Source organism: Phacochoerus africanus, chromosome 16 (assembly GCF_016906955.1).
Source record: "Phacochoerus africanus isolate WHEZ1 chromosome 16, ROS_Pafr_v1, whole genome shotgun sequence".
Taxonomy (NCBI): Eukaryota; Metazoa; Chordata; class Mammalia; order Artiodactyla; family Suidae; genus Phacochoerus; species Phacochoerus africanus.
In genome coordinates, this window is record NC_062559.1 from 34116437 (window position 1) to 34143062 (window position 26626).

Below are 26626 nucleotides of genomic sequence, written 5' to 3' on the forward strand. Positions count from 1 at the left end.
AGACTCTGTATTTAAAATACAGTTTTAATAGTGTAGTGAAATGTCATATATGGTTACAGGTGTAATGAATCCCAGGTGTTACGCAGGTACTTTGTATCTATCACTACGATATTTAGATTCTGAGCTTTAGGCAATAGTGAAAGAAATTACCAATAAAATCTATGAAATAGTAGTTCCTGTTGTAGTGCAGCAGAAATGAATCCAACTGGTTAGTATCCATGACGATGCGGGTTGGATCCCTGGCCTTTCTCAGTGAGATCTGAAGTTGCTGAGAGCTATGGCATTGGTTACAGATGTGGCTCAGATCCTGGGTTACTGTGGCTGTGGTGTAGGCTGGCAGCTGCTGTTCCAGTTCAACCCCTATCCTGGGAACTTCCATATGCCACAGGTGCAGCCCTAAAAAAAAAAAAAAAAAAAATCTATGAAATAGCACAGCCTGGACTGGGGACTGGTGCTCAGTGTATTAACTGCTTCTAGTCTCTAACCTCTCTTTTTTGGCATAAAGGCTAAATAAATATTAGCTGATGGCTTTTTAGAATCTACACACCCCACCTGCCCAACTTCCTACTCTTGCTTCTTTTCCTTAATTCTCTCCTTCCCTCTCTCCTTCCTTTCTCTAATTAAACAGATATTTACTATGTACTGACTATGTAACAGCATGTTAGATACTGGAGGTACAGTGATGAGGAGAAAGCATCCTAGTGTAAATCAGGTTCTAAAGATGCTCCTTAGATTTGTAAACGTTAACTTGTGATGAATCAGAACTTTAAAATTAATCATGCATCTTGGAATCTTTAAGTAGGTTTTGTAGAATATAGGACATATTGGTATATGTGATAGATTCTTTGAAGTTGATTGAATATCTGTGCCTTAGGCTTAATTCCTTTCACAACCAAAACACTGGACTTGCTCTGTTACTGACACCTGCCCTACCGCATCAACTCTTTGTGTTCAGTGGAGTCATCAATACTTTTAGCTATTTCTTTTTTTTAGAAGAGATTCACTTGTGCCTCTTCTTCTATAGATAGCTTTTTACTTGTTTTAAAAGAACTATTCTTGGTCAGAAAAATTTGGAATTTCTCATGTGATCTCTCAGTTTGCATGGTATTAGAGAACAAGTTCATGGAACCAGAAGTCAGAAAACCAGTTTTCTTCATTTTATTAGCTGTGACTTGGGCCAACTTAAGTGCTTAGTTTCCATTATTTATAGTGATGTACTATCCAAACCAGACTGAATCTCAGAAAAGAATAAAAAAACATGTAAGTATAATTACTTGAGAAAAACAAATTGTTTTTACTGTTTTTATTGTTTTATTACCACAATAAAAATTGTTTTATTGTGATAAAATTCTCATAATGTAAAGCATTACTTTAACCCTTCTCAGTGCCATTAAACATATCCTTGTTGCATAACCATCACTTCCATCTGCAGAATTTTTTCTCTTTCCAAACCGAGAGTCTGTACTCATTAAACAGTAACTCAGTGACTCCTTTATTCTTCCCTCCGCAGACTCTGGAAACCACCATTCCACCTTTTGCCTCTATGAATAGGATACTCTTTTAATAAGAGGAATAAGTTTTCTTTTTACTTTCATTCCTCTTAGGTAAAAACATAATTTTTTTCTTTTTAGCAAGTGTAAACTTGCTACTGGAAGATGTGTATTCCACGTCTAAATTCAGTTAAGTTTTTAATGTAACCTTTATTTTTTTCTTCAGTTGAAATCTTTTTTGTCTTGACTGCCAATATATTATTCATATATTGGAATAACTTTATTCTGCAGCTGTGTGGGAGGTGGCAACAAAAGCTTTGAAATAAGTGTGCCTAGGCACTTGTATAAATGTAACCTATTTAAACTTTAGCTGTTCTATGTGAAATTAGGCATTTCATTTGATTTCCACCTATGACTATGGCTTTGAGAAATTTGATTTAATATTTATTTGATGTAATTTCAGGCTGAGAATATCTGCAATACAATAAATAGAAATTAGGTTATTTGACACATGGCTTAATGAAGTGTAAAGGGTATGAAATGAAACATAAATAAAAGGTAACCTAGGGAATATTTGCATAAATGGCATTTAGCTATTGGGCATTTTTGTATTTATAAGTGCATTTTTATAATACATAAAGGTTTTATGAATGTTGGATCATTTAGAACATTTTAAAAGTGAATGAGATGATTGATATTTGTGTTTTCATTTTATTAAATGAGTTGGTATTGTCAGGCTAGCATTTACTTAAGTATATTGTGTGTTCAATGTCTTAGTCTTTTGAATAGCCATAACTGTAATTGTATTAAGAATTTCATTGTTATTAGCAGTACAAAGCACAAAGGTACTCAGTGTAACCTAATTACCAGGAATGACATTTGTTTAGTGAGATGTGGGTTGTGTTTGCTTTTTTTTTGGACTAAAGTTAGAAGAGATACCAGCTAAGGTCCAGAATGAGTGGAACGCATGTATTTCAAATTAACCCTTTTAAATCCCGGGATTCAATGACAGTGATCTGACTGGGTTTTTAAATGTTGTAATATATGAGGAGTGAAGGAACAAAGATGTTGAGATTGCCAATTGATAAATAGATTTTTTTTGATAAATAGATATTTTAATTGACATAATTTCCTAGCATCAGCGGCAGAAAGGTTTTTCTGGGGACTTGAAATTTAGACTTTTTGTAGGAGAGAGTCCTCTTTAGGAAAAAACAGAGAAAATTTTCAAATACAAATTGATGTATACAAGGTAGTGCTTCGAATGAAAAATGAAATTAAAACAGATGGCAGATTTTAAAAAAAGGTAGCTGCTGATGTAATCATCACACTATTTAGAAAAATGGACATTTTAGAACTTCTGGTTATACTTTTAAACTACTTTTTAAAAATTGACATCTATATGATGCATAGTCTTTGATTGCCTCGCCTTCTGACAATGCTATTCCAATATGATTTCCTGAAAAGAGATTAGAAAGATAGGTAAGTCTTTCCTGGAGCCTGGCTAATAAAATTTTGTTTTTATTACTGATAGCTGAAGTATATAAAACATGCAGCATCACTCAGACATACTCATTTGTTCATAGAGCTGCTCTAGAGGTATTTGTAGAGCTGTACAAATAGAGTTTGAGAAGTTCTATTTCATAGGAGTTGCATAGAAAAGAAAAAAAGTATGATGCATTTATAATTATATATGCATTATCAATTATATTTCTAATTAGAAGTTCTGATTTGACTGGTCATTAGCTAAAAACTTAATTATATGCTTATACTATTTCATATATACTGTTTGATATATCATGATTGGAAGAATTTACCACAGACTAGCTTCTAAGCTGTGTACATTTCAGACTTGCTTCTCCTTCACTTATCACACACCTGTGGTTCCAGTGTCCATGAGACACCTAGATGAAGCCAGAGACCTCAGACTCTATACCTTCATTTCATGGCTCCAGGTGAGTTGGTGCAGTGAGGAAGAAGGTGTATTCCTAGAAGCCATGCCCCGCAGTGGAACAGACAGCAATAAATAATTACATGGGAAAATGAGTGGGAACCACATATATATATACATATATCCCACTAAACCCAAGTTGAATGTATCAGCAATTTACCTTTCTCTTTCTTGGACCCACAGTTGCCTACTCTCACATCATTTGACACAAGAGAAAGGAATGCTGAAGCCTAAGCTTCATGAAGCAAGTTTATGGTAAACCCAGCTCTGTGGATTTGTAGCACTATTATCTACCATGGTGGAAATCTGCTGTCCAATATGGTAGCCACTGGACACATGTAGCTGTTGATTGCTTGAAATGTGACGAGTGCCACTGATAAAATGAATTTTTAATTTTATGCAATTTTAATTACTTTAAAGTTAAATAGATACTTGTAGTTAATGGCTACTGTATGGGACATTACAAATCTAGCGTCTTTATTACCATTTTATGTAAAATTAGTGTTTATTTAATTTTTTTTAAAGATACCATGTATTATATTCTGCTTAATTTCTGTTGTTACTTAGGCATAAACTCTCCACTGCAACCTAAATTCTTTATTACATATGGTATTATGGACAGAATTTATATTTGAAGATCTATTTAAATTAAACTGAAAACAAAAAAAACACCTTTGAAATGTTTCTTATGGTGGGGATATTTTGCTTGTCTTGCTGGAAAACTATTTTGAACTAATCATATTATAATCTTAAATTAGGTATTTAAATATGTGCTTTCAAAGCAGGGATTAAAAATTTGTTTGAAGCACTGTCTTTATTTTTTTCTCTTTGGAAATCTAATAAAGCATTTCCAAAGACAGTTGGAAAGTGGAATGTTTAATTGGTATGCTTAATAGTATATTTGACTGACTAATTTGCTAATCCTAGTGCTTCAACCAGACACTAAAATTTGGGCCAGATCTTGTCTTGCTATGACATAGCATTTGACAGTAATTCATGAATATTGAAATTGACAAAAAAGATAAAGCATGCATATAGTTTAATGCAGTTTTGTGAACCACCTCTGTGGGATATCCTTAAATGTATGCCATTCTGAAACTTTGCAAATTTTATTCATCATATGCCTAGCTCAGTATAGAACATTTTCATTATCCTTAATGCAGTCTACAGGTGACCTTTCAAGCTTTGCGTATGAAGTTTCAATGTGTATTTAAATGGGATAGTTGATGATTTTCTGTTCATGTGCTAGTGATTTTTTTATTTGAACAGCTGACTGTTGACAGAAAATGGGAATAGATGTTTTCTATATATCTACATATAATAACTATAACTAATATGCAGATTTACCTAGATTGACTTTTTTTAGTTAAGGTAAAAATCACATAATATAAAATTAATATTGTTGAAGTATACGGTTAATTGGCATCCACAATGTTGTGTCATCTCTGTTTAGTTCGCAACCACTTTCATCATCACCAAAGGAGTCTCCATGTTTAAATGGATACACCTGTTACAGATATTTCATATAAATGACATTATACGACACATAGACTTTTTTACATTTTAGCATAATGTTTTCAAGGCTCATGCATATTTTAGCGTGTATTAGTTTTATTTCTTTTTAAGGTTGAATAATAGCCCATTGTATAGATAGACCACATTTTTTTTTCCCATTCATCCATTTGAATAACTTTAAAAAAACTAAAAAAAAAGAATTATTGAGGTATAGTTGATTTAGAGTATTTTAGAATAACTTAAATATAGCTGAAACTAGGTCCTTCAGTAATTTTTCTTAATCAGTTCTAAGCCTTGATTGACCATAAACATTCTTGTATGTAGTTATTCAATACTACTCAAGTTTAGCTCATTGAAATATGACCAATACTTCATTTTTGCTCTCAGACCCATTCTCATGCATTAATTTCTCATACCCTATTTTGTGCTAAACTTATATATATATATATATATATCCCTTAAAATTATTATTATTATTTATCTTTTTAGGGCCATAACCATGGCATATCCAAGTTCCCAGGCTAGCGCTTGAATCTGAGTTGCAGCTGCTGGACTACACCATAGCCACAGCAACTCCAGATCTGAGCTGTGTCTGCAACCTCCACCACAGCTCACCACAAGGCCAAATCCTTTAACCCACTGAGTGAGGCCAGGGATCGAAACTGCATACTCAGAGATACTAGTCGGGTTTGATACTGCTGAGCCACAAGGGTAACTCCTAAAATTATTTTTTAATGTTAATAAGATAGCCTTGTACAAAGGCTCTAAATTTAGTCTGATGAATCACAGAATGATAAAACTGGAAGAAAAATAAAACTTGAATCTATGAGACTGATAATATTTTAAACTCTAATTTGATAAGAAAACACAAAGAAAAATCAAATATCATTTTTATCCACTGATCAGAAAAGTCATAAAAATCTCCAGATATTAAAATTTTAATATCCCTTTTCATATCAGTGAATAGGAACTTTGTAAAAAAATGGTGAGCTTCACCAGAATTTTAAATTCTGATATAGAAAATGTGTTGAATGATGTTGTAAAGGCTCTTTGTTTTTAATCTCTTGTTTAGCTAGGCTGGGCGTCACTTGGCACATAGAAAAACATGAACATTGTTTATGGTAGACCTCTATTCAGAAGGTCGGGACTCATGACCTGTTTTGTTTGTAGATTTTTAAAATTTTGTTTTCTCTTGGCATTTTTTGGAGTAAGAACTTGTACATATTTGCTTTCAAAAAATTAGCACTTGGTAACTATTTGCAAAATTTTTACTGGCATTTAAAATGTGGCTTTCTGATGAATTGGTTCTTGCATTTTATTCTTGGTTGTGCTTTTTTTTAAAAAAAAAAACAGGCTGTGGTTGTGTCATATATGGTAGTTGTAATTTGCCTTTTCAAAATCTCAAATGCCAGCTATATGCAAAATAAAGTAATTTACATTTTTATGATTGTGAAATTCAGCTCATTTTTCAGAATAAACAAAAACCCCAAATGATTTCTTTTAGCCTCATTTGTTGACTTTGGTGCTCTGTTGTCATGTGACTAACAGACTGTAATAGTTTTCCATCCCTAAGTAACAAGTTACCACAAACTTAGTGGCTTTAACCAGCATAAATTAATGATCTCAGAGTTTCCGTGGGTCAAGAGTATGGGCTCAGCTTAGCTGGATTCTGTGCTCAGGATCTCACAGGCTGAATCAAGATCTTGGCTGGGCTGAGGACTCATGGTGTGGTCTGCCCTATTTGTATTATTGTTGGCCTCATTCAGTTTCTTGGGGGTTGTATGACTGAGGTCCTAATTTTTTTGCTAGCTGTTCACTGGAGACTGCTCTCATCTCTAGAGGTCCTCATAGGGCCTTGCTACATGGCCACCTCATGGAGCCCTTTTCTTCAAGGCCAGCAAGAGAATCCCTCCCAGACTTCAGGGCTCTTCCTCAAGGAAAAGCATAATCCCTTCTAAAAGCTCACCTGATTTGCTCAGAATAATCTCCCTTTGACAGACTTAAAGTCAACTACTTTGTAACTTCATTTACATCTGTACAGTCCTTTTACCTCTGTCATAAAATATCATTTAATAGAGGGCATGAACCCTATCATATTTTCATTCAGGACTATAAGAGATTACAGAGACATATACACCAAGGAGCAAGAAACTCGGAGCCCTGCCTAAGCTATACTTGGTTATGATGTGATATCCATTTAAATTTATTTTTTTTTAAGTTTTATAGAAGTGTACTTGATTTACAATGTTATAATAATTTCCACTGTACGACAAAGTGATTCAGCTATGCATACAAACACATCCATTCTTTTTTAGATTCTTTTCCCATATAGATCATCACAGAATATTGGGTAGAGTTTCATGAGCTATACAGCAGGTCCCTGTTGGCCAGTCATTCCATATACCAGGGTGCATATGTCAATCCCAAACCCCTAGTTCATCCATTCTACGCCCCCTGCCTGTCCCTTTGGTAACCATAAGTTTGTTTTCAAAGTCTGTGTCTATTTCAGTTCTGCAAGTAAGTTCATTTGTATCCTTTTTAAAGATTCCACATATAAGAGATATCATAAGATGTTTGTCTTTCACTGTCTGAATAACTTCACTTAGTATGGTAATCTCTACGTCCGTCCATGTTGCTGTAGATTATTTCATTCTTTCATTCTTATTTATTTCTGATTAATATTCCAGGGTATATATGTACTATATTTTTTAAATCTATTCCTCTTTTGATGAATGTTTAGATTGCTTCCATGCCTTGTCTATTATAAATAGTGCTGCAATGAACAGCACTTGTTGAATTACGATTTTCTCCAGATAGGTGCTCAGGAGTAGGACTGTTCGATCATATAGTTCTATTATTAGTTTTTTGAGGCACCTCTATGAGATTCTCCATAGGGATTGCATCAATTTTCATTCCCACCAACAGTGTAAGATGGTTCCCTTTTCCCCACACCCTCTCTAGCGTTTATCATTTGTAAATGTTTTATGATGGCCATTCTGGCTGGTGTGAGTGATGCCTCATTGTAGTATTGATTTGCATTTTTCTCTAATAATTAGTGATGTTAAGTATCTTTTAACGTGTTTTTTGGCCATCTGTATCTTTTCTTCAGAGAAATGTATATTTAAATCTTCTGACCATTTTTTGATTGGGTTGATTGGGTTTCTTCGCATATTGAGCTGCATGAGTTGTTTGTATATTTTGGAGATTAATCCCTTGTCATCGCTTCATTTACAAATATTTTCTCCCGTTCTTTGGGCTGTCTTTTGAACAGTGTGGGAGTTAAGGGCACTGACCCTCTGAGTAGTTGAAAACGCAAGTATAATTTATAGTTGGCCCTCTCTATTCCTGGTTCTCTGTACCCCCAGTTCTGCATCTTTGGATTTAGTCAGCCCAGATCTTATTGTACTGTAATATTTACTATTGAAAAAAAATCTGCATATAAGTCGACATTGGCAGTTGAGACCTGTGTTGTTCATGGATCAACTGTATTGTTAGATTTGCTTTGGTAATATTTTGTTCAAGATCTTCATGTCTATATTCATGAGATACATTAATCAATCATTTTCTTTTTGTGATGTCCATTTGGTTTTGGAAGTTTGGTGTCTTCTTAAAGTAAGTTGGAAAATATTCCTTCTTCCTCCTTTTCTGAAGAAGTTTGTATAGGATTAGCCTCATTTCTTTCTTAAATATTTGATAGAATTTACCAGTGAAGCCAAATGGTCCTAGAGTTTTCTTCGTGAGAAGACTTTTAGTTATAAGATCAATTTTTGAAATTGATGATGATCTTTTTGAGTCAGTTCTGTAACTTGCATTTGTGAAGCAATTTATCCATTTAATCTGTTATCAAGGGTATTTGTATAAAATTATTCATAATAGTCTCTTATTGTTTTAATGTCTGAAGCTTCTATAGAATGCCTTTTTTTGGTGTGTGAACTTATTAAATTTAGTATGAGTTTATTTTTGTTTTTTTATTATTCAAATGAATTTTTCACATCTGTAGTTGTATAATGATCATAACAATCTAATTTCACAGGATTTCCATCCCACAGCCCAAGCACATTCCCCCACCCCCCAAACTGTCTCCTCCAGAGACTATAAGTTTTTCAATGTCTGTGAGTCAGCATCTGATCTGCGAAGAAATTCAGTCTGTCCTTTTTTCAGATTCCACATGTCAGTGAAAGCATTTGATGTTGGTGTCTCCTTGTATGGCTGACTTCACTTAGCATGATAGTTTCTAGGTCCATCCATGTTGCTAAAAATGCTGGTATTTCATTCTTTTTAATGGCTGAGTAATATTCCATTGTGTATATGTACCACATCTTCTTGATCCACTCCTCTGTCGATGGACATTTAGGTTGTTTCCATGTCTTGGCTATTGTATATGGTGCTGCAATGAACATTGGAGTACATGTGTCTTTGGGAGTCGTGGTTTTCTCTGGATAGATGCCCAGGAGTGGGATTGCTGGATCAAATGGTAGTTCTAGTTTTAGTTTTCTGAAGAATTTCCATACTGTTTTCCACAGTGGTTGCACCAATTTACAATCCCACCAACAGTGTACTAGGGTTCCTTTTTCTCCACACCCTCTCCAGCACTTATTATTGTTTGTAGACTTTTTGATGATGGCCATTCTGGCAGGTGTAAGTTGGTATCTCATAGCGGTTTTGATTTGCATTTCTCTAATAATGAGTGAGGTTGAACATCTTTTCATGTGTTTCTCGGCCATCTGTATGTCTTCTTTGGAGAAGTGTCTGTTTAGATCTTCTGCCCATTTTTGGATGGGGTTGTTTGTTTTTTTTGGTCATGAGCAGTAGGAGGTGTTTATAAATTTTGGAGGTTAATCCCTTGTCAGTTGATTCACTTGCAAAGATTTTCTCCCATTCTGTGGGTTGACTTTTCATTTTGTTTAGGGTTTCCTTTGCTGTGCAGAAACTTTGAAGTTTGATTAGGTCCCATTTATTTATTTTTGTTTTTATTGTCAATACTCAGAGGTGGATCTGAGAAGATGTTGCTGTCGTTTATGTCAGAGAGTGTTTGGCCTGTGTTTTCCTCTAAGAGTTTTATAGTGTCTGCTCTTATATCTAGGTCTTTAATCCATCTGGAGTTTATTTTTGTGTATGGTGTTAGGGAGTAGAATGCATTTTTCAATTTCTGGTGTTCATAATTTGTATCTTGCCTTTTATATTCCCTTAGTCATTTTAATATAGAAGTTTATCACTCAATTTTTTTTGTAAAAAAAGCAGATTTGATTTGTCTGTTTACAATATCTTTATTTACTCTTAAAAATTATTTCCTCTTTTCCTATGATCCTTCTGTCATGGCTCATCAGTAATGAACCTGACTAGGATCCACGAGGATGTGGGTTCCATCCTTGGCTTCACTCAGTGTGTTAAGTATCTGGCATTGTCATAAGCTGTGGTGTAGGTCACAGATGTAGCTTGGATCCTGCATTGCTGTGGTGTAGGCTGGCAGCTACAGCTCTGATTTAACCCCTACCCTGTGTGTAGCCCTGAAAAGACCAAAAAAAAAAAAAAAGAAGAAAAGAAATTTGTCTTTTAAAGCTATAGATTTTCTACCCCAAAATTTAGTTGCAAATTAAAATAATCTAAGAATTTCTAAAATCTACCAGTAGTTTTTCCCAGCCTGGTTCATTGTGATTTAATTGTTGAAATGGAAATGGGTACAATGGGATGTTTAAAACCTTCCTAGTTGACTCTGATGTGTAGCACATTCTGTGAAGCAACGGTAGGAGCACTACATCAGCTTCTCCCACAAATTCTGTTAGGTTGTGTTTTCATTTTCATTCACTTTAAGATAATTAAAATTTTCCCTTGTGATTTCTTTGATTTCTCCCTTGGTTGTTTAGAAGCATATTGTTGGATTTCCAAATATTTTATCTTTTTTTTCCTTGATTTCTAATTTAATTCCACTGCAATCAAAGAAAGTATTTTGAATGATTCCAACATTTTAAAATTTATTGGACCTTTTTTTTTAGGCCTAACATGTGATGTCTCCTGGTTAATTTTTCATATGCACTGGAAAATTACGTGTATTCTGCCATTGTTGGATGGAATATTTTATAAATGTAAATTAGGTCAAGTATGTTGATGGTGTTACTCAAGTATTGTTTCTGCGTACCTCCTGAATTTTTTTCTTTTCATTCTATGAGTTTACTATGAGAGGAATATTAATCTCCAAGTATTACTATGGGTTTATTTATTTTTCCATTCAGTTCTATGAGTTGTTGCTTCATGTCTCCTGATACTCTGTTATTAGGTGCATATACATTAAAATTAAATATTCTTGATGAATTAACTCTTTCATTATAATAAAATGCCCATATTTATCCTTGGCAATATTACTTGTTCTGAAATCTACTTTGATATTAATGTAACTACTCAAGCTTTCTTATGATTAGTGTTTGCATAACAAATCTTTAAAAAAAATCATTTTACCTTTAACATATCTGTTTTTATAATTAATTTAGGTTTAATTTAAATAGCATACATTTGGTCTTATTTGATTTACAAGCCAGCAATCTGTCTTTCTTTTTTCTTTTAAATTTTTTTTGGCTACAAATATGCATGCAGAAGTTTCAGAGCCAGGGATCAAACCCATGCCATAGCTGTGATCCGAGCCACAGCAGTGACAAGCCGGATCCTTAACCTGCTGAACCACCATGGAATTCTCTCTGTAACTTTAAATTGAGTGCGTATTAGACTTGCTCATTTAGGCTTCTGTAAGACTAAGCCTACAGAAAATGATTAATGGATGTTTTCCCAATTTTCCTGCGTGTGGGACAAAGCAAGTCCCAATTGAGGTGCATGGGGAGAAGTTAATTTACTGCATGCAATAAATGCCTTAGGGCACTAGGGCTTAATTCTTTTGGTGAGCCCTGGCTAAGAGGCTGCTTCAGATTTCCATGTAATGTAGTTATTTAAATATGTTGTCTTGCAGTTTGTTTTCTCTTTGTCTATTTTTTTTATAGTTGTAATTTCTCTTCTTGCTTTCTTTTGGGATAATTAAGTATATTTTAGGTGCCATTTATTGCCACTATGGCTGTATGTTGTTATTTTTTAGTGGCTACTCTGGAGTTTACAGCATATGTTACTATGTACTACATTAGTATCTTATGTACAGTATGTATTGGTAACACTTTATAGTATATCTTCAAATAATTTTATAGCTTTTCACTTATAATTAACTGACAATAGTATACTTCACTAGCCTCTTCCATCTTTTATGCTATTGTGGTTATACATTTTACTTCTACATGTGTATAAACTCCTCAATACTATATTTTTGTGGCACACAAGTCAATGATCTTTTAAAGAGATTGAAAATTAGGAAAAAGTCAGACACTTGCTACACTTATATTCTTTCCATTGTCCTTTATTCCTTTATGTAGATGCAACTTTCCATCTTGTTACTGTTTTTCTTTTACTTGAAGAACTTACCTCAGCATTTTCTATAAATATAGGTCTACCAGCAACAGCATCTCTGCCTTTATTTTGTGTTTAGTTTTGAGACATTTGAGCTGGATATAGAATTTTAGTTTCACATATATATATATATTTTTTGAGCATTTTAAAAGTAGCATTCTGTTTCCTCTGACTTGCATTGTTCCTGGTGATACACCTGTGGTATTCTTTTCTTTGTTCCTGTGTACATAATGTACCTTTATATTTTGCTGGCTGCTTTGAAGATTTTCTATTACTGATTTTCTTTTACCAATTTCATTGTAACATGTCTTGTGTTTTTTTCTTTATGATTACTTTGCCTGGGCTTTGTTGAACTTCTTGGATTTGTAGGTAGTTTTTTATTAAATTTAGAGCATTTTGGGGCATGGTTTCTTTCAAAATTTTAAGTAAGCCCTCTTTTCCTTCTCTTTTTAGGGTTCTATTTATACAAATGTTATATATTTGATGCTGTCTCACATGTTATTGAGGCTGTATCCACTTTTTTTGTCTTATTTTCCTTCTGTACTTTAAGATAATTTATATTGCTGTGTATTCAGTTCTCTGATAATTTTTTTTCCTACAGCGCTTAATCTACTGATAATCCCATCCAGTGAAGTTTTTATGTCAAATGCTATTTATCTTCAGACAGTTAATATAGTCCTTTTGGATATCTTCCCCTTTCTCTTCTCATTATATTCAGGTTTTCCTATAAGTCTTTAATCCTATCAAGCCTATTTTAAATTCCCTTTATGTTAATTTTGTCTTTTATGATTCTGGATCTATTTTTTATTGACTGAAGTTTCTCCTGGTTATGGTTGTGGGTACCATTTTCCTGCCTTTTTTGCCTGTTTCTTTTTTTTTTTTTAACTAGGTAATGAGCGTTAGGATTTACATTTTTCATCTGAGTTTTATGGTTTCCTTTAAGTAGTGTTCAATCTATTTGCAGATCAGTTTAGATCATTTTGAGGCTCATTTGCATGCTTTTTTATATTTCAATGATATATACTCCAGAGCTAGTTCAGCCTCACTACTGCAGGCATGACTTTTCCAGAGTCTCCGCAGAAGGCCCTGGGTATAAAACGAGGTCTCTACATTTTGGAAATTGTTTAGTTTAACAGCTCCCTTGAAATGGCTCTTTGGCTGCTCGTTGTTCTTTGTTTGGCCTCTTGGAGTTTCATCCTATTCAGCTCAGATTGTACTCAAAGGGTGCTGGGATTCCTATGCCAATTACTGCAGCTTTTTTTCTGCATTGCTCCCCCTTCCCCCTTTCTTTTTAAAACCAGCACTCTGCCCCCACAAGTTCTGGCTATCTCAGCCTCCCCAAATAGTAACTTTTGTTTGTTATTCCGTCCGTGAGGTTCTTTTTGGGTTTCCCATCGCTATTCCACAGACTGACTTTGCCTTTAGGATGGGCAGTCTTAGCACCTGAACTATTTGTCTTCTCTTAATTCACAGGCCTGTATTGCCTTTTGTTGAATACCTGAAATAGTAGAAAAGCAAGCAAAAAACAGTACATATCAAACTATATTCAGAATTGGGAGAGCAGTTGAGTAGCAGTTCAGCATAGTTAGTTTTTCCATTTAAATTCATTGTGGTAAATGTAGTTGCTCTAAACCTGAGTATTAAATTTGGTTACTTTCAGAAGCAAGCTTTATGTTGTGGTATATTTTTACTTCCAGAGATTTCAAAGACTTGTTTTATAGAGACTGAAAGATTATGTAATGAAAGTTATAACAACATCTTAAAATAATACAGTTTCTATAGAGTTTAAGACAAACTTTAGGTCATTCTCCCCACCCCCCTTTTTTTGTGCACGTGGTTATTTAATTCATTACATTGGTAATATCTACAGGTTTTTTTAAAATTGAATTGGGACTCAAAATGAACACATGCTGTTGTAATGTTTCTTACTATAGTGTGTGTTGAATTATGAGAGTTACTCCTGGTGATATGTTACCCAGGAAGACTATTTAATGTGCTTGGTTATATAGATGTACAAATTTTTAGCTTTGGGCCGATATCCATATTGAATTATAAATTTATTATTGATGTATTGAATTCTAGGCAGACATGTTATACTCTAAGAATTAAGGGTAGGAATTCATTTCTGTTAAGGAATGGTTTCTTTGGCTTTAAATGAATGCTTCAGATATGCATATTATTAATTTGTATAGCCAATACACAAAAGAGTTATTTAATTATTAGATTGGAACATTAATTACAAAGTTTTCTAGTAAAAATACTAGAGGAAACATTGAGGGAAAAATATTTCCACATAAAAGCAATTTAACTGACAGAAGCTTGTCAGGCTTAGGAACATTTATTCACAGTTATAAATGGCACGTTTTTAAGCACCGTTTTTATTCTAGCTTCCATCGATATATCATGTAGACAGAAAGTGCTGATGCGGATTTTTGTCTTAGCCTGGAAAGGTATTAAAGGTGAATTTGGTTTTAGTTATACATCCTGTTTCTTCCACAGTCTGGGTATTGTGTTTTATTAGGCTGTTTAAAATAAATTGTTGTCAAATATATGGGCTTTATACGAGGTGCTTTCATTTAAAAAAATATTAACTCCAGATAAGGGAGTTCATTTATCAGCTTTCTTATTTAGGACTATCTCTAAATTTGAGAATATTTTACTGGGAGATGCATGAGAAGTTATTGCCCCAAGTTTTCCATTCAGATTGGTTTACTGCATGTGAAATTTATAACTAAATTTTCATATGAAAAAGATAAAACACACTGTCATATCATCCTGTCTCATTGTACTTTTCAGTTATAGGAGCAATGATACGCCTTCAGTTTAGTGACATGTTGCGCTAGAAAAATTTTTATTATAGTGTTTGTGACTCAGTGTGGTGTTTGTGTCTATTTATGCCTGACTCATACAGAATAAAATTGTGTATATATACATACAACTGTGATGTTTCTGTATCTGTAGAAACATACTGTTTCAGTAGTTTATGGGTACTCTTTGTATTTGTTTACAAAAATTTTCTCTCTGAATATGCACCAGTTAGTGACCAAATTATTCTGTAATAAATATGTTTGTTTATTTATTACTGGTTTCAATGGCTAGTAGAGATAATTATAACTGTTCCAAGTTGGTCACTTACTGGACCATCTTAAATATGCTATTTATGATAAGCTTACCATGTTTATATACATATGGTGCTATCTTTTGGTTTTGATGTTAATTCAGATAAATGCTCTCTTTAGCCTTTCAAGGTAGAATGATGTATTTTTAAGAGTATGAATCAATTAATATATTCTTAATATATTTTCTTCTATGGTATGAGCATGTAGTTAAATTTCCACGAGCTGCAGTTATCTCATCTGTGTAATGGGGATGAAATAGGTCCTGTTACGTGGGCTTACAAGGAAAATTGAGTTAATACACGTGAAACTCATTGAACAGTTATTGACCCCTAGCAAACTCACCAAGGATTAGTTACCACCATCATTACTATTACTTTATTTAAAAAATTTTTATTTTTATTTTAAATTTTCATTATGATTGATTTACAATGTTCTGTCAATTTCTGTTGTATAGCAAACTTCCCAGTCATATATATATATATATATATATATATTCTTTTTATCACAGTATCCTCCCTCATGTTCCATCCCAAGTAGTTAGCAATATAGTTCCCTGTGCTATACAGCAGGAACTCATTGCCCATCCTCTCCAAATGCAAAAAGTTTTTATCTACTATCCCCAGATTCCCAGTCCATCACACTCCCCCCTGCCTGGCAAACATGAGTCTGTCCTACATATCCATGATCTTTTCTGTTTTGTAGATAGATCATTTGTGCCATATTTTAGACTCCACATATAAGTGATGTCATATGGTGTCTATCTTTCTCTTTCTGATTTACTTCACTCAGTATGGGAGTTTCTAGTTCCACCCATGTTGCTGCAAATGGCATTATTTTGTCCTTTTTTACGGCTGAGTAGTATTCCATTGTATATATGTACCACATCTTCCTAACCCGTTCATCTGTCAATGGCATTTAGGTTGTTTCCATGTCTTGGCTATTGTGATTAGTGTTGTGATGAACATATGGGAGCACGTATCTTTTTCAATGAAATTTTTGTCTGAACATATGCCTAGGAGTGGGATTGCTGGCTCATGTGGTAGTTCTATATTTAGTTTTCTGAGGTACTTCCATGCTGTTTTCCATAGTGGTCGTACCAATTTACATTCCCACCAACAGTGTAGGAGGGTCTCTTTTCTCTACATCCTCTCCAGCGTTTGTTATTTGTTGACTTGGTAATGATGGTACTTTAACTGGTGTAAAGTGGTACCTCATAGTAGTTTTGATTTTCATTTCTCTAATAATTAGTGATGTCGAGCAATTTTTCATGTTCCTGCTGGCCATCTGTGTGTCTTCTTTGGTGAAATGCCTATTTAGGTCTTCTACCCACCTTTCAGTTGGGTTGTTTGTTTTTTGTTGTTGAGTTGTATGAGTTGTTTGTATATTTGGAGGTTAAACCTTTGTCAGTTGAGTCATTTGCAAGAATTTCCTCCCATGTGTGGGTTGTCTTTTTATTTATTTTTTTAACGATTTCCTTTGCTTTGTAGAAGCTTTTGAGTTTAATTAGATCCCATGGGTTTATTTGTGTCTTTATTGTCTTTATTCTAGGAGGTGGATCAAAAAAGATGTTGCTGTGATTTATGTCAAAGAGCAAATGCAAGAGTTTTTATCTACTATCCCCAGATTCCCAATCCATCACACTCCCCGCCCCGCCTGGTAAACAGGAGTCTGTCCTACATGTCCATGAACTTTTCTGTTTTCCTATGTATTCCTCTAAGAGTTTTATAGTGTCTGATGTTAAATTTAGGTCTTTAATCCATTTTGAGTTTATTTTTGTGTATGGTGTTAGACAATGTTTTAATTTCATTCTCTTACATACAGTTGTCCAGTTTTCCCAGCACCATGTATTGAAGAGACTATGTTTCCTCTACTGTGTGTTCTTGCCTCCTTTGTCATAGATTAATTGACCATAAGTATTTGAGTTTATTTCTGGGCTTTCTATCCTGTTGCATTGATCTATATTTCTGTTTTTGTGCCAGTACCATACTGTCTTGATGACTGTAGCTTTGTAGTAGAGTCTGAAATCTGGAAGCCTGATTCCTCCAGTTCCATTTTTTCTTTTCAGTGTTGCTTTGGCTATTCGAGGTCTTTTGTGTTTCCATACAAATTTTAAAATATTTTTTTCTAGTTCTGTAAAGAGTGTTATTGGTGATTTGGTAGGGATTGCATTGAATCTGTATATTGCCTTAGGTAGTATTGTCATTTTGACTATATTGATTTTTCCAATTCAAGAGCATGGTGTATTTTTCCATATATTTGTGTCTTCTTTGATTTCCTTCATCAGTGTCTTATAGTTTTCATAGTATAGGTCTTTTGTCTCTTTAGGTAGGTTTATTCCTAGGTATTTTATTCTTTTTGATGCAATGGTAAATGGGATTGTTTCCTAATTTCTCTTCTAATCTCTTCTCTAATCTATAATCAGATATGTCATTGTTAGTGTATAGAAATGCAGTTGGTTTCTGTGTATTAACTTTGTATCCTGTGAATTTACAAGATTCATTGATGACCTCTTATAGTTTTCATGTAGTATCTTTAGGATTTTCTAGGCATAGAATCATGTTATCTGCATGATGAGTGATAGTTTTACTTTTTCTTTTCCAATTTGAATTCCTTTTATTTTTTTTTTCTTCTGTGGTTGCCATGGTTAGGACTTCCAAGACAATGTTGAATAACATTGATGAAAGAGGACATCCTTGTCTTGTTCCTGATCTTAGTGGAAATGCACTAAGTTTTTCACCATTGAGAATGATGTTAGATTTGGCTTTGTCATAAATGGCTTTTATTATATTGAGGTAGTTCCCCTCTATGCCCAATCTCTGGAGAGTTTTTGTCAGGAATGGGTGTTGAATTTTGTCAAAAGCCTTTTCTGGGTCTGTTAAGATGATTATATGCTTTTTATTTTTTATTATTTTTTAAAATTAATAAAATTTTTCCTTTTTGTCTTTTGAGGGCCACACCCACGGCATATGGTGGTTCCCAGGCTAGGGGTCGAATCGAAGCTACAGCTGCCAGCCTACACCACAGCCACAGCAACACCAGATCCAAGCTGTGTCTGCAACCTACACCATAGCTCATGGCAATGCCAGATCCTTAACCCACTGAGCAAGGCCAGGGATCAAACTCATAACCTCATGGTTCCTAGTCGAATTTGTTTCTGCTGCCCCATGATGGGAACTCCCTGGTTTTTATTTTTTAGTTTGTTGATGTAGTGTATCTCATTGATAAATTTGGGGATTTTGAAGAATGCTTCCATTCCTGGGATAAATCCTACTTGATCATGGTGTATGATCTTTTTAATATATGTTTGTATATAGTTTGTTAATATTTTGTTGAGGATTTTTGCATCTATGTTCATCAGTGATAATGGCCTGTAATTTTCTTTTTTTGTGGTATCTTTGTCTTGTTTTGGTATTAAGAGTAATGGTGGCTTCATAGAATGAGCTTGGGAATGTTCCTTCTCTAATTTTCTGGAAAAGTTTCAGAAGAGTTGTTACCTCTTCCTTGAATGTTAGAATTCAGCTGTGAAGTCATCAGGTCCTGGACTTTTTGTGTTTTCAAAGTTTTTAAATCACAGTTTCAATTTCAGTACTTGTGATTGGTCTATTCATATTTTCTATTTTTTCCTGGTTCAGTCTTGGTAGGTTGTGCCTTTGTGAGAATCTGTCCATTTCTTATAGGTTGTCCATTTTATTGGCCTACAGTTGCTCATAGTGGTCTCTCAGGATCCTTTGTATTTCTGCATTGTCAATTGTTACTTCTTTTTCATTTCTAATTTCATTGATTTGAACCCTCTCCCTTTTTTTTTTTTCCTTGATGAGTCTGGCTAATGGTTTATCAGTTTTGTCAATCTTTTCAAAGAACCAACTTTTGGTTTCATTGATCTTCTCAATTGTTTTCTTTGTCTCTATGTTATTAATTTCTGCTCTAATATTTATGATTTCTTTCCTTCTACTAATTTTGGGCTTTGTCTGTTCTTCCTTCTCTAGATGTTTAAGGTATAAACATCTGTTTATTTGCATTTTTTTCTTCTTTCCTGAGATAAGATGAAATTGCCATAAACTTTCCCTCTCAGAACTGATTTTGCTATATCCCATAGGTATTGGATTGTTGTATCTTCATTGTGATTTGTCTCTATGTATCTTTTAATTTCCTCTTTGATTTCTTCAATGATCCATTTAGTAGCATATTGTTTTGCTTCCAAGAGTTTTTTTTTTTGTTTGTTTGTTTGTTTTTTTTACTGTTTTTCTCTTGTAGTTTATTTCTAGTCTGATAGCATTGCGATGGAGAAAATGCTTGAAATGATTTTATTTTTTTAAATTTATCAATGCTCGAACTGTGGTCCAAGATGTGATCTATCATGGAGAATGTCCCGTGTGTACTTGAGAAGAAAGTGTATTCTGCTGCTTTGGGGTAAAAGTTCTATAGATACCAGGTAAGTCTGTTTGGTCCAGTGTATCATTTAAGACTTGTGTTTCCTTGCTGGTTTTCTGTCTGGGTGATCTGTCTGTTGCTGTAAGTGGGGTTTTAATGTCCCCCACTATTATTGTGTTACTGTCAATTTCCTCTTTTATGTCTGTTAGTAGTTGCCCTATATATTGTACTGCTCCTATGTTGGGTGTATATATTTTTAAAATTGTTATTTCTTCTTGTTGTGTTGATCCTTTGATCATTATGTAATGTCCTTCTTTGTCTCTTGTGACCTTCTTTATTTTAAAATCTATTCTGTCTGATGTGAGTATTGCTACTCCTGCTTTTCTGTAATTTCCTCTTGCATGTAATATTTTTTTCCATCCCTTTACTTTAAGTCTATATATGTCCTTAGTGGGTCTCTTTTTTTTTTTTTTTTTTTTTTTTTTTTTTGCTTTTTAGGGCTGCTTCTGTGGCACTTGAAGATCCCCAGGCTAGGGTTTTTAATTGGAGCTGTAGCCACTGGCCTAATCCACAGCCACAGCAATACTGGATCCGAGCCACATCTGTGACCTACACCACTGCTCATGGCAACGCCGGATCTTTAACCCACTGAATAAGGCCATGGATTGAATCCATGACTTCATGGTTCCTAGTTGGATTCGTTTCCACTGCACCATGATGGGAACTCCAGAAGTGGGTCTTCTGTAGACAGCGTATATATGGGTCTTGATTTTGAATCCATTCAGCTAATCTTTTTCTTTTCGTTGGAGCATTTAATCTGTTTATCTTCAATGTAATTATGGGTAAGTATGTATTTATTGTCATTTACTTAAATTTTTTTTTAGATTGCTATTTTGGGTCTTTTTTCTTCCCTTCCTCTTTTTGTTGTCTTGTCTTGTGATTTGCTGACTATGTTTAGTGTTATGTTTGGCTTGGTTTTTCTTTTTTATGTGTGTGACCATTATAGTTATTTGACTAGTGGTTCCCATTATATTTTGATATATACATTTCTATGTGTGCAGAATTGTTTCATCTTGCTGGTCTCCTTAATTTTAAATGCATTTTCAATGTTCTGCATTTGTCTTCTCCTCTTTTCATGCTTGCTAGTTTAGCTATCATATTTGTCAATGGGTGATTTCCTACTTTTAAATTATCTTTGCCTTTACCAGTGAGCATCTTCATTTTTAATATTCTTGTTTCTAATTGTGGCTTTTCCTCTTCTGCTTAGAGAAGTTCCTTTAGTAATTGATGTAGAGCTGGTTAGGAGGTGCTGAATTTTCTTAGCTTTTGCTTGTCTGAAGTTTTTCATCTCTCCATCAAAACTGAAAGAGAGCTTTGCTGGGTAGGGTATTTTTGGTTCTAGGTTCCTCTTCTTCATTGCCTCACATATATTTGGCCACTCCCTTTTGGCTCGTAGAGTTTCTGCTGAGAGCTCAGCTGTCATCCTTATGGGAATTCCCTTATATGTGCTCTGTTGCTTCTCCCTTGTGGCTCTTAGTATTTTTTCTTTGAACTTAATTTTTGCAGTTTGAGAATGCTGCTATACATATTCTTTACCAGTCTTTTCATAGATGTGTATTTTTGTTTCTTTTGGTAGATTCCTAGATGTGGGATTGCTAGATTGTGTGCTAAATTGATGTTAAACTTTTTAAGAAACTATGAATTCTTTTCCATAGCAGCTGTGGTTCCATTTTACATTCCTACCAGTTCTAGTTCTAGTTTTTCCACAACCTTGCCAATATTTGTGATTTTCTGTCTTTTTGATTATAGGTATAGTGTTAATGTGTAAAGAAATATTACACTTCCCTAATTAATTTCCCTATAGCATATTCTAATGTGTCTTTCCCAAAGCTATGCCCCCTCTCTGGGAGTACCGTGCATCTCACAATACGTCAATATGTGGACTCAAAGACCTCAGATTCTCAGTTTGGGAATTCTGAAGTGCCATCCCCACTCGAGGTTTCAATGACATTGGTTGAAGCCTCTGTTGCAACTACATTGCAGGTCAGTTTCTCCCTCTGCCTGTCCTGCTTCTTTCACTCCCTTCCAGATGTTTTTCCTAAAGACATTCTCCTAAATGCATGCAAATCTCAAAGATTTGGAGTCTGTTTCTTGGGACTCTAATTTATAGGGAATGATTGAGGAAGGTGGCCTCTATCTTGAAGCAGTATTAGAGCAGAGACATGAATAAAATGAGAAAGTATGCCAACTAGATATCTGGGGGGAATGATTTTCCACAGAGGAAAGTAAGTGCAAAGATACTAGGAGGACTGTAGTTGATGCAAGGAGACCCGTGTGGAGAAACCAACAGAGCCAGATCCTGAAGGGCTTTCAGGGTCATACCCTGTGTGGCCTTTGAAGTATTTTCAGCAGTGGGTTCTCAAGATCATTCTAGATGCATTGAGAAGATAGAATGGAAGGGGCTGAGAGCAGCAACAGGGAGCCAGTCAGGAGCTCTTGTAATGTGCCAGGTGCGAAATAGTCGTGGATTGAGTTAGAGTGTTAGGATTGGAATGGATAAGAAGGGGTCAGATTCTGAATGTATTTTGAAGATAAATAATTTTTTGGTGGTTGGAATAAGGAGAGAAATGTGAGAGAAAGAAATCAAAGATGATTCTAAAACTTTGGCCCAAGCAATAGGATGAGCAGAAGTGGGCATGTGGAGACATGGAAGTTGTAGGAGTAGGTAGGGTTGGATGGAAATGACATTTCCAGTTTTAGGCATATTAAGTTTGCATGCCTATTGGAAATCTGAGCGCAGATTTGACCTGAAAAGTTGGAATGTATGTCTAGATCCAGACTGAAAATAGAATGTGGGGAGCTGTCAGGGTATAGATATAAAGCTGTGGATCTGCGTGCATTTCCCTAGACAGGGCTGGACAGACCTTTTCTATAAACATTCAGGTACACCATAAGGTCTTTGTTGCAACCATAAGACTTTGCCCTTGAATTGGGAAACACTGTGAGAGTATTGAAACAAATGGGTGTGACTTTGTTCTAATTAATCTTTGTTTGTAAAAATTGGTAGTACGTTGGATTTGGCCTCGGGGAAGCAGTTTGCTGACCTCTGAACTAGGTAATGAATAGAGAAAGATCTTAGGTCTGACCCTTACCTGGGCCCATGGGTAGTATACCCCTAGAGCCAGGAAGATTGAAAGGAAGCCAGGGATGTGGAAGAGAAATTCAAAGAACGTGTTTAGGTTACAGCTGATGTTTATCCTCGCTTCACTTATATTTGTAATTAGACAGGTAATTAATGTAAAAATATAAATGTGAAATATTTTACTCTCTTTTGGTCTTAGACATACTAGTTCTCTAATATTATGCTTTATAAATCATTCCCTAGAATTTACGGAAATGTATTATGTAAACTGCTCAGAATTCTTTAGACATTTGAGTGTGAAGTTCTAGTCAGAATTTTTAGTGCATTATTCCAATAAATAGTGAAAGTAGAGGAAGAGAGTTCCAAAATAAAAGATAAATCCTTTACATTTGAGCATTTTTCGTTTCTTAAGACCTTTGGAGTCTTAAAGAATGTTACACACTTTCTGTTAAATAACTAAAGAATGAACTGTGTAGTCGCATGCAAACTCACTAAACCAGAGTTGGTAAAAAGGAATGTCTAGTGTCTTAGCTTACAAATATAACTGATTAGACATTACTGGAAACTTTGGTCAAACTTACATTTGATTTATAAAATTGGAGTTCTCATAAGTTATATGTGATATAATTTTTATTTTTCTGATATTGTTATAAGTAGCAGATACAAGGTGAAGTAAGAATTAGGGAGCTACTTAGACATAGTCTGTTTTTGGAGTTTGGTCATCAGAAGTGATTCTGAAATTTTTGCCTTGTCTACAGTTAGGCATTATGTATAAAGGACTCTCATTATTATAGGTCACTGAATTAATTTAAGAAATACCCATTGACATGATTCCTTTAGGGAATTGTGGGCTGCTGTTTGATATTATTGTCTTTGTCAAATATGAAAGTCTAGAGTGAATTTTATTTTCAGTGTTTTGGGACTTCAAGAATGAAGTGATTTTTCTCTTCAAATTTAAATCTTCTCACCTGGATCAGAAGTGAAGTTTATAGACTTTATTTCCACCTCACCAAGATAGTTAAGTGTCTGAATTTTCCATGAATTGCTGTATGTAGTCGCTTATTCCTAAATGGAAAAAGAAAGTTCCAAAAAGCGTTAAAAATACTTTGAGTTGTGCTCAAGTCATTTTTTACTTGTGGGTGAGGGTGGTCATAATTGGTATTCCTTATGTGCCTATTATATCTGAAAGCATTTTTATGCTGTCAAATATAACATGTTCCAGATGAGATCATTAAGAAATAAAAATTTTTCATTGTCATTATAATAGTAGTTAGTCAGGCCCTCTTTTGCTAAAAGGCTCTCAGTAATTTCTAACACTCCTAGTATTTCTGCTTTTTGTAATAACCAGTTTTAATTGTATCACACTGTACCTGATTTTTTTTTTGTATACTAGTTGTGTTAAATTGATTTTCTCTCTATGATCAGGCCTGGCCTGGCATTTTTCCTGTTGCGTCTTCACAGTTATTTGAGGAATCTCCTGCAGAAGCAGTGGTCCACTACTAGTCAGAGCCCATTTTTGCAGAAGTGCTGCAAGAAGCACAATCTACAGTGAACCTTTGAAAGGACATGGTTGGGTAATTTTCCCTGGATTTTATTGCTCAAAGAAGTACCTTAAAATTTGGAACAGTATTAGAGCTAGTTTTAATCCTCTCTACTTATCTATATTCTTCTAATGCTAAAATCCTTTTTGCTGCTACAGAAATCATTTCTTTTTCTTTAAAGAACCATTTTATTCTACTTTGTGTTATTGTTGAACGTAAGTTGATTTCACCAGAATGTATACTTGTTGGGAAAGAAAACTGATTTTGATTGCTGTTGCTCCCCCATAACTCTTAGCACAGGTAGGCAATCAGAAAATATTTAAGATCCTATCCTTAATAATTATATGTAAATATTCACTAGAAAATTGCACTTTTATTTTACTGACTTCATTTGAACTCATGTTGTAACTTGATGTATCACATTTGGAACATTGGCTAAATTTTATTGCATCTCCACAAGATACACTATCTCAGCACGTGTCACCAATTTTTATTTTTAGAAAACAAAAGCAAATCCGTTCAGTCCAAAGTGAAGTTATTCCATAAATTTCTGAAAATATTTTTTAAAAAGCCAGACTAGAGCATGGAAAGCAGAAAATATAAAAAACAATTTTTTTTTTTTTTTTTTGCCATTTGAGACAACATGGATGGAGCCTAAGGCTATTAGCCTAAGTGAAATAAATGGGACAGAGAAAGACAAATAGCGTATGCTCTCACTTACATGTAGAATCTAAAAAAAAATCAAAGAACAAAACTACACACACACACAATACCAAACTGATAGAGAAAGAAAGCAGATTGGTGGCTGTCAGACACCAAGGGTAGGTGGTTGGAGAAGTGGGTGAAGGTAGTCAAAAAGTACAAACTTGAACTTATAAAATGAATACGTCCTGGGGATGTGCCTATAGTTAATAGTTCTCTGTTGTATTTTGAAAGCTGATAGGAGAGATCTTAAAAGTTCTGATCACATGAAAACATTAACTGGTGATGATGAATGTTAACTAGACTTATTATGATAATTATTTCACAGTCGATATAAATACTGAATTATTATTATGTTGTATATCTGAAATTAATATAGTTGTGTGTCAGTTATGTTAATTAAAAAAATCCCAAACCACCCCAACCTCGCCACATCAGAATATATTTGAGGGAGTTCCCATCGTGGTGCAGCGGTTAACGAATCTGACTAGGAACCATGAGGTTGTGGGTTCAATCCCCGGCCTTGCTCAATGGGTTAAGGATCCAGCGTTGCCGTGAGCTGTGGTGTAGATTTCAGTTGCAGCTTGGATCTTGTGTTGCTGTGGCCCTGTCGTAGGTCGAGGGGTATAGCTCTGATTAGACCCCTAGCCTGGGAACCTCCATATGCTGCAGGAAGTGGCCCTAGAAAAGGCAAACACACACACACACACACACACACACACACACACACACAAGAAAAAAAAAAGCATATGTGTGTATATATATATATATATGTATATATATGAGAAGGACTTACTAGTGTACAAAATATATGTATTTTTGGTGTGACTAAAAAGCTTAAATGTTGTTTCTATTGGTGATCATTATGGAAATGAGTTATACAATTACAAAGTGATATTCATCCTCTTTACTACAGAGATAATTTATTTTAGAGTAGAAATGCAGTCATGCCTCATGCCATGTGCTCTCTAAAGATGGAAGCAGATAGGACGAGGGCTCCTCCCCAGACTCCATGCCTGAATGTTCCACGTCACTGCTGTCTTCCCGCCGAATGTAATGGCAATGTCCCCGAATGTAAATTTAGCACGAGAAAGGTGTATTAAAAGGTGTTGTCATTTAGACTGCATATGCGCATGCTTGATTACATAGAAAAGCCCTGAAGAGAACAGGGTAGGAACATTTTAAAAGGACAGTAGGATAAGGTTGAGAAGGTCAAGTGTAGAAGTTGGGGGCAAGGCAAATACCTCCAAGGTCAAGGTCCAGCAGCAAGGAGTGTAAGATTCGGTTCTGGAAGTAGAGGTTATGCCATCCTGGAATGTTGAACTTGAACAGACTTAATAGATAAACTTATTTTACTA

The 26626-nt window shown here is 34.6% G+C and overlaps 1 protein-coding gene across 7 annotated transcripts in view; it reads left to right on the plus strand.

Moving 5' to 3' along the window:
- Positions 1-26626, plus strand: part of IMMP2L (inner mitochondrial membrane peptidase subunit 2) — a 916780-nt gene that overhangs the window by 117359 nt on the left and 772795 nt on the right. The window contains exon 6 of one of the 7 annotated variants that reach the window (XM_047763798.1): positions 3622-3920. The exons of the other annotated variants lie outside the window; for them this stretch is intronic. Within the exon in view, the coding sequence (XP_047619754.1) occupies positions 3622-3697 (76 nt within the window). The 3' untranslated portion in view covers positions 3698-3920. Of the gene's footprint in view, positions 1-3621; positions 3921-26626 lie in introns of those variants that run through there. 7 annotated transcript variants of the gene reach the window in all.